At 37.5% G+C, this 13867-nt stretch overlaps 1 protein-coding gene across 14 annotated transcripts in view; it reads left to right on the top strand.

The window, feature by feature from the left end:
• EP400 (E1A binding protein p400) overlaps positions 1 to 13867 on the top strand; it is a 50314-nt gene that overhangs the window by 26461 nt on the left and 9986 nt on the right. For 8 of the 14 annotated variants that reach the window (XM_040602129.1, XM_040602136.1, XM_040602150.1 and 5 more), the window contains 20 exons: positions 340 to 504; positions 1344 to 1511; positions 3517 to 3608; positions 4388 to 4686; positions 5408 to 5610; positions 5712 to 5881; positions 6097 to 6293; positions 6795 to 6906; positions 7614 to 7757; positions 8056 to 8214; positions 8465 to 8548; positions 9142 to 9273; positions 9389 to 9433; positions 9541 to 9694; positions 10140 to 10381; positions 10941 to 11114; positions 11360 to 11407; positions 12415 to 12551; positions 13117 to 13173; positions 13289 to 13367. In XM_040602129.1, the coding sequence (XP_040458063.1) occupies positions 340 to 504; positions 1344 to 1511; positions 3517 to 3608; positions 4388 to 4686; positions 5408 to 5610; positions 5712 to 5881; positions 6097 to 6293; positions 6795 to 6906; positions 7614 to 7757; positions 8056 to 8214; positions 8465 to 8548; positions 9142 to 9273; positions 9389 to 9433; positions 9541 to 9694; positions 10140 to 10381; positions 10941 to 11114; positions 11360 to 11407; positions 12415 to 12551; positions 13117 to 13173; positions 13289 to 13367 (2861 nt within the window). The remainder of the gene's footprint in view (positions 1 to 339; positions 505 to 1343; positions 1512 to 3516; positions 3609 to 4387; positions 4687 to 5407; positions 5611 to 5711; positions 5882 to 6096; positions 6294 to 6794; positions 6907 to 7613; positions 7758 to 8055; positions 8215 to 8464; positions 8549 to 9141; positions 9274 to 9388; positions 9434 to 9540; positions 9695 to 10139; positions 10382 to 10940; positions 11115 to 11359; positions 11408 to 12414; positions 12552 to 13116; positions 13174 to 13288; positions 13368 to 13867) is intronic. The other 6 variants (XM_040602159.1, XM_040602209.1, XM_040602236.1 and 3 more) reach the window with 2 other exon arrangements.

Raw genomic sequence — 13867 nt, forward strand, 5'->3', positions numbered from 1 at the left:
GGCAGTGAGAATCACTTTGATGTCTATACTCGTTCTGTTACAAAGTGTCACATGAGTTTTCAGGTAGCTCTTAACTTTTTTGCTAATGAAAGTGGTAACTTCTAAAATGTTGATGTTCTTACCCTTTAAACAATCAGCTTTTTTCCAGTTTGTCCAACAAATACAGAAAGCAATACCTGCTTAACTTCTGTATGACACTTTTGATGCACTAAGTGTAATTATGCATGGAAGGCGCTTCAGCACCAGTGTACTAACCAAAACTTAGAATTGTGAATATTGAACAACCTGCCTCCCACTTTGTTGTTGTTTTTTTTTAATGCCTGTTTCCCTCCTTAACAGGTGGTGAGGTAGTAAAAATAGCTCAGCTGGCTTCTATAGCAGGAGCACAAGGCAGGATCACTCAGCCAGAGACCCCTGTAACACTGCAGTTCCAAGGGAACAAGTTCACTTTATCACATAGTCAACTTCGCCAGCTCACTGCGGGGCAGCCCTTGCAGTTACAAGGTACTTGTTAAGGGAGTTTTCTGTTATTTAAGAGTGCTCATGTTTTGATATGGGCAGCGTGTTCCGTGTTGTTATACGTGAAGGAGGTTTCTCCATCCCCACTGCTCGTGCTGTTCTGTTCTACCTGTTCTCAGTGTGAGACAGGGGTAATAAGGTAGCTCTGTTTTGAAATATAAATACCTATCAAATGAAAGACACGGTTACTTTCTTTTTCTGTATTGTGTTTCAAGATTTTATTACTTTTTTTCACATTTTTTTCACATTTGTTTTCACATATGTACAATACAGCTAAAGTAAGGTGAGGCAGTATTTCAGATGCACTCCCTGATAGGCAGAAACAGACAAAACTGAGGATGTTTTTTGTTTGTTCTGAAATGGTGTAAATAAAACTTCAGGATTGGTGTACCTCTGAATTTTGGCTCAGGTATTACCCTGACCTGAATACTCTACTGACAGTATGTTTTGCCCCCAAATGTCCCTTGCTGGTGGTGTGTGTGTTGCCAAATTCAGGAGGACCTGGAAATCGTGACAAAATAGAGGGAATGCTAAGTGAGGACTTTTTTGGTTTGGCTTCATCTGAATTCCGTATAAAATACCTGGATTTAGAATGATAACTTTACAATGTGAAATACCTCTGTAACTATGAAGACTTGGGTGTTTCCCTCCTGCCAGATATTAGGGAACTTTAAAACAGATTGATGTAACGAACTTGTCTGGGAAAATTTAACAGAGTTTGACACCATAATGATCAGTTTGTAACAGTAGTATCTTTTGCTAGAGAATACTAGTTATTCTTTCCTGCTCTGTCCAACTTCATTTTTTAAAAACTTCCCTTGCAGGAAGTGTTCTTCAGATTGTATCAGCACCTGGTCAGCAGTATTTGAGACCTCAGGGCCCAGTAGTCATGCAGACGGTTTCCCAAGCGGGAACTGTTCAGAACGCTCTGAATGCTTTAGGAAACCAGCATCAAGCAGGTGTCCCCACTTCCACAGCAGTCACGCAGCAAGGTAGGTTTTCTAGCCTGAAGAATTGTCTCTATCTAAACATTCAATTACTAAAATAACTTTGGTATGTAACTCCAAATTGTTGTAGACTTTAATTCCGTAAGGTGAGTTCAGCAGGAGGTAAACTATGAGGCAAATCCTTCTGATTTGTGCATGAGGTGTACTGGAATTTTAGATAATTTTTTAGTACAAACTTGGGAGAGCTTGAAGCTGAATTCAATGTATAGATTTTTTTTACCAGTTGGGTCTTAGGTCAGATTTTTGTGGGAAGAAGTGAGCTTGAAATACTTTGTTATTTTTTGAAAGGAAAGATCGGGGAGATTATTTCTTACACTGACAGAATGTCCCGCAGTTTTCTCCATTTTTCCACATTGATTTTGCTCTTATCTAATTTTCTTTACTTCTCTGTCTAATCAAGTACTTTTCCCTTTCCTTCTGCAAGTACTGCCTAGGCTTTTGGTGCCTTGCTGCAAATGTGATCAGTTCCTTGCTTACAACCACAATCAAGATGTTGATCAAAAACCAATACAGAAATTGCTGTCTAGGATGCATTTACAACAGAACAGCAGATTGTTAAGTGATGATAAATGCAATGCTAGGAATTCATTCTGTGGAAATAGCCATCTGCTATACTTTTCTCTGGATATAAACCATTCCCTCAAAACAGACTATTTACTGCTCCTTTTTGATGTATTAATGTGCCCTTGAAGTTCCTATTTTGACTTTCTGAAGAGTAAACATCTCATCATAAAAAGGGGAGAGGGAGCTTCAACGGCCTCCTGGTTCTTGAGAGGTAAAGGATTTCTGTCATAGTTTGGAAGATCTGTGGCTCAAATGTTTCACCCTCCAGCTCTGATTACATTCAGGTGCTCCTGATATGGCCACAGTTCAGGATGAAAATAGATGTAAGATTTCTACAAAAGCTCATGCATCTTACTAATCTCATGATGGTAAAAAGAGAGCTCCATTAAAAGCAATAATAACTGAAGTACTGTTTCCAATTGATAAAAGAAAACTCTATTATTTTTGCTGTTCATCTTTGGAGGAAGATGTAAAGCATATTGAAAATACTTATTTTGGCTTTCTGAATTTTGGATAAAATGCCAAATAAATTCCGTTGCTTTGCGTGATTGTAAAGTAATTGCTGGGCTCTTGCATAGCTGTGTAGTATAATTGGATTTATGGTGGCTGTCTGTATGAGCTTGTTTATAATTAGAATGCAGAAAGGCAAAGCTTAAATGTCTGTACCCATTGGAGTCTATTATTCTTAATGTAAGGGCTGGCACCTGCTGGATAACTTGAATGCAGTTCTTCGGGGGTGCATTGACTTGCCTCCAAGTACGGTTTCAGTGACTAGTGGAGGGTTGTGCTACTTTTCTAGAACAAATAATCAGTGCTGCTGAGCGGTGCATTCTGGCTGGGGTAGGAACCTATATATCCTGTCAAGAGAGTAACTGCTGCACAGTTAGGCTGCTAGTACGTGAATGGTATTACTGTTTTTTCGATTAGTTTACTTGAGTGTAATGTTCTTACAGTTTAGTTAGCTGTCTGGGAAAACATCTGTGAGTGGTTGAATTTGCAAGAATGCTTCTGTGAGATTCTATCATGCAGTTTCATCAGTTTGTAGACACACTGAATTCATGTGTCTTCTGAAAAATCTTAAATTATTTAAGACAAATTAGAACAATCTTTTCCTGATTTAGAGTGCAATTTCTAAATGTTAATACCTATTGCCCTATACATGACATTTTGAATGCAGCAGGTCTTCGTGCAAAGTAAAAGTAAAATTCCATTGGTTTATCTTGGATTTTTGTGAAAATGTTAGTGTAAATATGTCAGATGTATGTTGTGTAACAAAGTACAGATTTGCAATACTCAGTGGACATTTAGACTAAAAATTTGTCTGCAGTTATGATGTGTTACAGCTATGAAATGTCTACTTACTGAAAATAATAAATGAAACCAGTCTTCAGAAGAATAAATATGTAAACACAAGGTTTATCCTCAGTTTGTATTCCAGGTAGAACTGCAGTTACTAATTTGTCATCTGGTGACATGGGATCAGCATTAAAACCAGCACCTACACTTGGACAATCGCAGGTACTTAATTTTTATTTTCTTACGGAAACACAACTTTTTAGGATTGATACTAAATCCGTGTAATAGTTGGAAGTTATAATTTACAAAGCTGGCATAAATTAGGAACTTAGATGATTACAGAGTAGGTAACCCCCCCAAATTTTGTTAGTGTTTAAACAGATCCGATGTATTTTCATCTGTAATCCATAGTTTAAAATAAATTCTGTTGTATAAAAGAGCTAACAGCTTGCTTGTGCTGTGGGTAGCAGCAGGTTCTTGTAACCGTAATATATTGTAGTTATGTAGTAATGCATAAATAACAGAATCATAAGGTTTTCTGTGTTTTGAACACAAAGGCAGTTGGGCAAGTTTTAGTAGATTTATAATCTTAACAAATTTTTAGATAAGACAACTCAAGCAACCTATAAAGCATAGGGAAATATCAAGTATATGTTAAACTGTGCAAGAACCTGCACCTTGTCAGTATTGATTGAAAGGTCTCAGATATGAATGATTAATTTTTATTTCCAAAACTATGAAAATATACTTTAAAAAAAGGAAGAAGATACTAAACCAAGATAGAATTGACTCTTTAATATGAATTGAATTTAGGTATAGTGTTCAAATTTTATCTGAAATTTACACCTTTTGTGATTTGTCTTGGTAGTTGCTATAATCTAGGATGTCGGTGCTATAAAGCACACAGTACTCTGATCCTGATAGCTTCATTATAAAGAAACTCAGATTTCTAAGTGATTGTGATGAGGAGCAAATGTTTTGTTTAACTTTTCTTGGTGAAGGAAACATACGAAGAAAAGAGCCGGCTTTTGAAGGAGCGCCTGGACAGAATATTTTCTGGCAATGAGCGCCGTTGTTCACGGGCCCCAATGTATGGCAGAGACTTGCTGAGTGTTTGTTCTTTGGCTGGTGGAAGGAGGCCCTCTCAGCCATCTTCCCGTGAAATCAACAGTTGGAGGTGGGCTGGCTTTGTGAACTGTTGCCTTTCTTCAAGTGCCTCTGGAGGCCCAAGCAACCCCTTGCAAGAAATGATCCTGACTTTGGTTCAGCAACAAGAATCTCTGAAGGATGTTGTTAACAGGTAACGTGTGACTGCATTGTAAGTCTTTGCCACATTTAGTTATTTTTAAACACTCCTTTTCAAAAAAGCTTCTGTTCATGAGCTTGTTAGATTCAGACTGATTTATTTAGCAGTAAATGATGTGCAGTATGAACATAAAAAGTAACAGTCACTTCTGTTTCTTTTAGGATCTTCTTAATAAGAGTTTTCAGTGCTCATTCCTAATATTTCAAGCCCAAAATCAGCTGACCATACTTCAGCTTACATTGTTATGCTTTGGATTTACTTCCGATTTATACCTTTTGGACCCAACTAATAAGACACAGAGATATAGGCAAAAGGTAGTTTGGTTAAACCTGATGTTTAGTGGACTTTGTGCAGAGCAATAACTGCAGTATTCTGGAAACATGAAATGCAACTGGAAGAACTCGAACTTTTTTGAGTTGCTTTTACTAAGTTTGGTATGATGGGTGTTTTCTTGTGTTTGAGCTCCAGTGACTGAATACAGTGGTCACAGTGCAAAAACCTTAACAGAAGCTATCATCAAAGCAGACAAAAAAAACCCCCAAAAAGCAAAGGGAGATAGAGAATATTAACACTTTGAAGGCGTGCAGTGTTTACTGTGTCACTTTGTTAAAGTAGTTGGGTAATAGTGTGAAATTACATGGTTGTCAGGCTTAAAATTATTGCTGCAGATGATAATTTTTAAACTGGTATTCCCTTGTTTTGATGCTTTTCACAGGGCTCTCTTCGTGTTGCCAGCTGCAGTTGCTGCTCCTCCATGTTTGTATGTGGCAAATCCTCCCCCCTCATATAGTCACAGACTGAAACTCCTTAAGCACAGTCTTAGGCAGAAGGCAGCTCCGCACTTGCATCAGTTGCAACAGATTACAACTCCTCACTTGCTGCAGTTCCCTGACCTTCGGCTGGTGCAGTATGACTCAGGTAAAGGAGGACATTTGGGGATAATACTTCAGTAATTTCCTGCTGCACAGGAAAGGGATTTCGGTATAAAAACATTATTGGTTTTCATCTTTGAAATATAGGAAAATTAGAAGCTCTTGCTGTCTTGCTTCAGAAGTTGAAATCTGAAGGGCGCCGTGTGCTGATTTTGTCACAGATGATTCTGATGTTGGACATACTGGAATTGTTCCTGAATTTCCATTTCCTCACATTTGTGAGGATTGATGAATATGCTAACCATGAACAACGGCAGGTAAGTCTGCCCTAACAGTTGTCCACTGGTACAGCAACATGTGCTGCTCAGGCTTTTACGCGCTACAGCAGGGGAAGGACATCTGCCTTGTTCCTTACTTGTTTTGAAACACCTAACTTGTTTTTGTCTGGCTTTTGTTAGGCTGTAGTGAATTTGGTTTGGTATTTTTATCTTGGTGTGTGGTTTATTTACTCCTTGCTGATTTGTTTTTGTAGGAGCTGATGAAAATTTTCAACAGAGACAAGCGCATCTTCTGTGCCATCCTTTCCTCTCACAGTCGTTCCACTGGAGTCAGTCTTGTTGAGGCAGACACTGTTGTGTTCTACGACAATGATCTAAACCCAGTGATGGATGCAAAAGCTCAGGAATGGTGTGACAGAATTGGGAGATGTAAAGATATCCATATATACAGGTGATGGTTACAGATCCAACTGCTCTTTAACATGCTTTAATGTAAGGTTAATCCAGATAGTGCTACTCTATGATCTGAAATAAAGTGGAAACTGCTGAAAACTTCATCTCACTTCAATAAAAAGGTGCCAGATTATCATATGAAAATGTAGTCTGTCTTAACACCAGATGTAATGAATGAATTATACCTGCATGGGTTTTTTTAATGTTAGTTTACATGGGTTTTTTTTAAGTGAGATGTTTTTTGATTTTTTTTCTATTTTATTTTATTTCTAAGTTATACTAATTGTTAAAAGAAAGCTTCTAAGTAGAGGTGGTAGCAGTATGTGTTGTGTTCTGGGCCTGTACCAGAACTAAAAAAAACACCCAGAAACCACCACATTTTAAGAGTTCATTGTTACTTTCTAAGGGGAATTTCCTTTTTTGTTTCTGAAAGCTGTTTTGGAAATGACTTATCAGATTTCTATTAGTTTTCTCTTTTTTTTTTCTTTTTTTTGTTTAGGCTTGTCAGTGGTAATTCTGTGGAAGAGAAGCTTTTGAAAAATGGCACAAAGGACTTGATCAGAGAAGTAGCTGCTCAGGGAAATGACTATTCAATGGCCTTTTTAACACAAGTAAGTTAATATTCAAAATGTTGAAATACCTGTATTGCAATGTTTAATAAATTTAAGCATTTGTGTTGGAGAGTTTAATAACTGTTCAGCAGCCATCTGTTTGGGCTAGAATTGGTAGGTAGGCATATTAGATTTCATGATTGCTTGAACTCTAGGTGTTAGGGCCACATTCTCTCAAAGGCTTTTCATCTGCTTTTGTTCTGTTATCTGCATAGTGATGCACAGGCATCACCTAAGTGTCTTAATATATTCTGATTTCTTGCACCTTGCTGCAAAATTCTGTAAAGCTTCTAAGGATGAAGGTTTCAACAATTTCAAAAGCGTGAAATATAAAGTTTTGGTATTTAATGAGTTAGGCGCTCAGTTGCTCTTCTGAAGATGCACCAGACAGCGACTGCAGTGATGAAGCTAGTCCATTCCCTTCTGGCGCTCCCAGTATGGTGGCGCAGGATGAGACTTTGTATTTCTGACTTCCCTATAAATGAACTTTCAACACTTTATTCTACTCTGTAGCCCTACAAGAGAAAGTTCAGAAGAGAAAATGGAGAATTTTCCAGAAATGACAGATAGAGGTTTATTTCTTCTTTAGTCAGTCCATAGTTTATAAGGTCACTTGAACCTGAGCTAATTCAAAGTTAAATAAAACAATAGAATGATCCTGAAAGCTGAATGTAATTATTCATTTTTTTTTCCTTTTACTTACCAAGCAAACAATTCAGGAGTTATTTGAGGTTCATTCTCCTATGGAGGATTCTGGATTTAGAGTGAAAGCAGAAGAATTTGTAGTACTTTCTCAAGAGCCATCTCCAGCAGAAAATATTTCACCTAAAGTTGCAAGACCATTCATAGAGGTAATTATTAATGCGTGCCTTAAAGATACGACTGTGCAACATTAGTATTAAACAGCTGCCTTATCTTTTTTTATTTGGGTATATTCTGTCAGCCTCTTTGTGGTAGTTTTATGTTATTTTCCGTGTAACAAAACTTTCAAAAGCCCAGAGATTTGTTATATGCTTTCTGGGAGCTCTTTCTCTTGCCTCAGCAGAGACTTATGCCAGAAATTTGTGTGGGATTTCAGTGAACTTCTGATGTGATTTCTTTCAATACTTTTGAAGTCTTCATTATTTTTAAAATATGTCTTTCTGAAAGGCTCTCAACAGTATTGAACAAGAGGATGAGGAGTCAAATGATTGCATACAAGAAATAGGATCCGAGTCAAGCATGGAACCTTTAATCTCGGAGCTCTGTGAGACAAAATACAATGAAGAGCCTTCGCAGCTGCAGGAGCTAGTTGCTGTTGTGGATCAGGTACCATGACTTTCCATGAACATTTAGCTAAAAATTAATATTTAGTTCAAATACTTCAATGTCTTTGCAGTCTGGCCTTAGAACAACTTTTTGTCTATGGGATTCATACTCCAATTAAATGGATGTCAGATCTCCTGCTGACTTAAGATGTTAGGGTGTTTATTCTTAAGGAGGACTTTGATACACTCCCCTTCAGTTTTCTTTTATTATCCTCAATATTAACTTTTTTTCCCTTGATACGTTTTCTCAGCTTACTCCAATTGAGAAGTATGCTTTGAATTATTTAGAGCTCTTCCACGTTTCAGTTGATGAGAATGAGCCACGATTGAATGAGGTAAAACAACAAATCTTTCTTTTCCATGTTCTGTCACAGTATGTACAAGCAGGGTTATATTTTCAGTGTGAAGTGGAAGTTTTTTCCAATGACGTGGTATATATCATAGGTACTTCTGTGATCTTCTCTTGCTCTACTTTATGAACACTGGAATGCCTTACAGAGAGATTATTATTTTGGGATTCTCTTGGTTTAAGCAGATGTCAGTTCTTAGTTTTGTTTCTATAAAATGGGAGTGACATTCTTCAGCACAGCTCAGCAAATATTTGTTTTACTCCATCGTTACCTGGGGAAAAAAATTCTTTCATTTCAGTGAGCCTGCTTATTTGGGTAAAGGAGCTGTGTTCTGGCTGTCTGGATTGTTTGACTGAAATTCTGAGCTTGCTTTAATTTGAGGGTTTAAAGAGCCTCAACAGAGACCAAAAAATCTGTTCTAAATGATTGTGAAAGTGTCTGTTAAGAAATTGCTATAAGATTTCTGTGCCTGAAAATGTCGAAGTTCAAGGAGTTTGTCCATAAAAATACAGATCGATAACTTCTAATCCATTGTCTGTTATTGCATAAAGTTTATAAGGAGTTTGATTTTCATCTAGATGGAATTGAAAACTGCAAAGAAGGCATGGGAAGTCCAGCACATGAAGGAGTTAAAGGAAAAAGAGCAAAAAATGCTTTGGGAGGATGAAGAGGAACTTCTAACCTACACTCGGGAGGATGCATACAACAAAGTAATTTCTGATTAGTCTTGTTTTTCTTAATAGATACATTACAATATTCTGAGAATATCTTTTCCTTCAGAGTTCGGTTGGATCATTTGAATTGTATTCTCTTATTGCTCTGTAGGAGTATGTCTATGAAGGCCCAGATGGACAAACTGAAATAATGCCAGTAAGTAAAAGTAACACCACGTGGCCTAAAGAGGCGCTTTTTTTTTTTAAACATAAAATCTGTAGAAAGTTGATAACTGCAGTAACTACAAACTTTGTTCTGTGCAGCTTTGGACTCCTCCCACTCCCCCTCAGGATGACAATGATATCTACATAGATTCTGTTATGTGCCTGATGTATGATACCACCCCTATTCCAGAATCAAAGTTGCCTCCAGTGTATGTCAGGAAGGAGCGTAAACGACACAAAACAGATCCATCTGGTAAGTGTTTGTTCAGAACTGTCCTGAGATTTATTGCTGAGCTGAAAAAATCAGTTGTTTTTTTCATACTTCCTGCATGTCTCGTCCAGTAAAGATCAAATTTGCAGGTTTGAAGAGATGAAAAATCTTGTTTCACTGCTGTCTTGAAGCAATACAACCGCTGGAAGCCCCCGTTCTTACAGTGTGTCTTTCTATTTAGATATGCGGGTGTTTTTGAAAGGACAACTTTAGAAAACAAGCATTCTGTTAAATGAGTTAGGACAAGGCTGATCTTACTTTATACCAGGCTGTGTTGAGTTACCAACAGTACGCTTTTAAGAGGCAGTGGGGAATACACTGTACACAAGTAGGAGCATTTTGTGTCTGTAAGTAGCAGAGGAATCAAAGAATGGGAGTAACTTTTACCAAAATTTTACCAAAAAATGTGTTTTTTCTTTTGTCTTAGCTGCAGGTAGGAAGAAAAAGCAACGTCATGGAGAGGCAGTTATTCCACCTCGTTCACTTTTCGATAGAGCAACTCCGGGAATGTTGAAAATGCGCCGAGAGGGCAAAGAGCAAAAGAAAAACATCTTGTTAAAACAACAAACACAGTTCGCAAAGCCTTTGCCAACCCTTGTCAAACCAGCTGCTGAAGCTGGACAGGATAATCCAGAGTGGTTGATAAGTGAAGACTGGGCACTTCTGCAGGTCAGATGATCCCTGCACTTTCTGCTGTGATTTATTGTGTTTTTGCTTCTAATTTCAGAAATGGCTTTTTCTGCACTTCTCTCTCTTCAGGGTTATTTCTAATTCTTAATGGCTAGTTTGGCATTTGCTGACATAACTCGAAACAGATTGCCTATCGTTTGTGCTCCTCTAAGGGTAAATTAAAGGTTAAACTACAAAAGGCACAGTTAAGTCCCATTTTTGTTGTAGAGATCACTTACTATTGTGTCTCAGATTAGCTGTGCTGGCTGGACAGTGGATAACGCAGCTAAGGCTCTCCCCACCTGTGAGAAGAGAGCAGTAGTGGAATGGCAGCTCTCTGTTCCTCTTTCACCAATCTCCAAGTGTTTTTGTGCTTGTCAGTCTGCGTAATGGCATTTTATGCTCATTTATTCTCTGTCAGCATAGGTGAACCCATAGCCTGAGCCCGAAGCTATCTGTATCATTGTAGTAACAGTGTGTGGACACATGCAGATAAGGGTAGGTTTGGAAGATTGCAATGATTTGTCATCTGAAGCTTTTGTACTTTTATCTTTTGTAGGCAGTGAAGCAGCTGCTGGAGCTTCCTTTAAATCTTGCTGTTGTATCGCCAGCACACACTCCCAATTGGGACCTTGTTAGTGACGTTGTTAATTCATGCAGCAGAGTCTATCGCTCACCAAAACAATGCCGAAACAGATATGAAAATGTCATTATTCCAAGGGAAGAAGGAAAGGTGAGTTGACATAGAATGATGCGTCTTTTTTTTTTACCTTAAGTTTGTAGAGTTTTTTTTCCTTATCTCTGTAAACACTTGTTTTTTGTTAAATGTTTCAACAGTGTAAATAAATAACTTTTAAAAGATTATAAAATTATCCTCATCAGGATTTCCACTTATTTTATGTGATTTCTGTGAAAAGAAAAAGCACCTGAACGAAATCTTCCACAAAAGATCATCTAACTTTCCTTCTTATTTTACAGCTAATGTACGAAGCTAATCCTAAAAAGAAGACAAAAAGTATTTATAAGGTGTGCATTGGTATTCTTTCAAAATCAAATCTAGACACTGTGGTATTTAGCAGCAATGGAGGTGGGCAGATAATTCATATGAGATCCATGTCGAGTGTTACTTGAGTTCTGAAACATTAATTAAAATTCCAAATTTATTTTTCCTTTCTTTGTTGATACAGTGGATTGACACCAGACTTCAGCTTTTGGATTTGATAGATAAATTTTAAGTCATGCACAAAGTTTGTGATTTCACTTAAACTGTAGTGGGTATTTTTCCACCTAACAACAACCATGTAACTTATCTTGATTATTATGATGGTACTTAAGATCTTTAAGAATGTACTTCATGCTAGAGTCTAAGTGGATTACAAATATATAGTGAATTTAATGCTTGAAGCACCTTTTAGTAAATGTGGATGATAGTATGCTACAGAAACAAAAATAAATTCCATGATTATAAACAACTTCTTCCAAACCACACAGCAATTTAATGGCAGAACTGATTAGACAATCTAGAACTTCCGACTGTAGTCCCATTCTCTGACTAATAAGCAGGTTTGTCCCTGACTGGCAGTTTCTGCTTAGGAGAAGCCAAATGTTAGAATGGCATGGTGTGCTGAATGTTAACATAGCTTTGTTGGGAGAGCAGTGCAGTGATGGTTTTATTTTATTATGTGCGCTATGCATAACTATAAACTAATGGGCTCTTGGTTTGGGTACTGAATTAAACTTGCGAAATCTAAACTAAAGCAAAGATTCTTTTTCAAATTCGAGTTTGCTATTTTGTATGTCCCCAAGTGCTGATGCCAGTGTGACCGTGAGAACTGCTCCTTATTTTGCTCTTTCTTTATATATTTCCCATAGTTTTGTGTAACAGTAAGTTATCAGTGGCACAAGGCAGAAACCAGTCTGTGATAGCTATGTTGGAGTACGTTTTTAAATAACCTACAAGCGCACCATGTGTTTAGACAGAATGCTGTGTGGGTGTGTTCGCAATTGAAAGTTGGTTTGTTTTCATTTTTTAGACTAAAAACAGTCGCCCACTTCGTACCAATCAGATATATGCTCAAGATGAGGGTGCAACCCATACGCAACTTTATACTAATCACTTTGAGATGATGAAAATGATTGCAGGGAAAAGGAGTCCACCTATCAAACCTCTGTAAGTTTAACTGGGATCATGCAATCTCCCTGTCTCCACAGATCTTCTGGAAACTGGAACTGTTTCCAGAACTTGCAGCTCAGTTATTTTACACTCTGTTTCAAACTGCTGTTCTGTTTCTCTGTTCTTGATCTCTTTCCTTGTGTCCTGGCCTCCTGCTACTAGAACGCCTTCATAGTTCATGTGTTTGGGTTAGCTGTTACTCACTGTGTGAATTTGTTTTGTGTGATTAAAAGCAGAAGAGCACTCTGTTATTTTTGTTGGGTTTTTTTAGTCTAGTTTATGAACTACACTTTCCATTTGTCTGAATTGTAGATATTTTGATGTCTGTGCTGTTCAGTAGTACATTGCTTTCTATGTATATTCCTGCAGTAACTTCTTCTCTACTCATTTAATATTTACTTTGAGTCTGTCTTAAAATGTCTGTCTATATGTAGGCTCCAGTACTGGTGGGAATATCATGTAAACTTCACCAAAATTGCAGTGTCATCTGCTAAAACATGTGAAATTAAATACTATTTTAAAGTTTTTTTGTCTTCAGTAATACAGTTTTGCTCGATTTCAGACTTGGCATGAATCCTTTCCAGAAGAATCCAAAGCATGCATCAGTGCTTGCAGAAAGGTGGGTGCTCTCTGTCTTAAAGGAGTTCCGAATTGCGTAAAAGAACTTTTTTCTTTTTTAAGCTTTTTTAACTTACTTTTAATGATTGTGTGCTTTGTCTTATCATTGTTTCTAGTGGAATCAACTATGATAAGCCACTTCCTCCAATTCAAGTTGCATCGCTCCGAGCAGAACGTATTGCAAAAGAGAAAAAGGTATGGTCTCCATCTCAGCTATACGTATGACTGCAGTAATTGAAAGACTAGACAACAGAGGAAGTATGAGAAAAGCTGCCTTCTGGGAGAAGTTTAGTCGTACAGTAGATACTATGAGCAGCTGCAAGTTGTTCACAAACGGGGGTTTAGATATCCAAGGTCCAAAGTAGGACCTTCCTTGGGCCTGTATTGTCACACTCATAGCTGTTGTTTAGAAGCATCTTCTTAGAAAATATATTAAAGACATGTAAAAACCTTGTTTTATTCTTGACCATTCTGTAGCCTTCTTTCATATATTATTCAGGAAGAGATACTTGTCCTTGCTCGTTAATGGTAAATCATTTGTGCTGTGCTCTAAGCCATATAACCATGAATATAGCTTGTAGTTTGAAAGTAGTTAGGTTGTGTAACTTGGAGTTAGAGAGTTATAGTGAAGACAGATTAGTATGCTGTCTTTGTACATACACATATAATACATGCTTAGAATTAAAGGGGTTTTG

Source organism: Falco naumanni, chromosome 1 (genome assembly GCF_017639655.2).
Source record: "Falco naumanni isolate bFalNau1 chromosome 1, bFalNau1.pat, whole genome shotgun sequence".
Lineage (NCBI taxonomy): Eukaryota > Metazoa > Chordata > Aves > Falconiformes > Falconidae > Falco > Falco naumanni.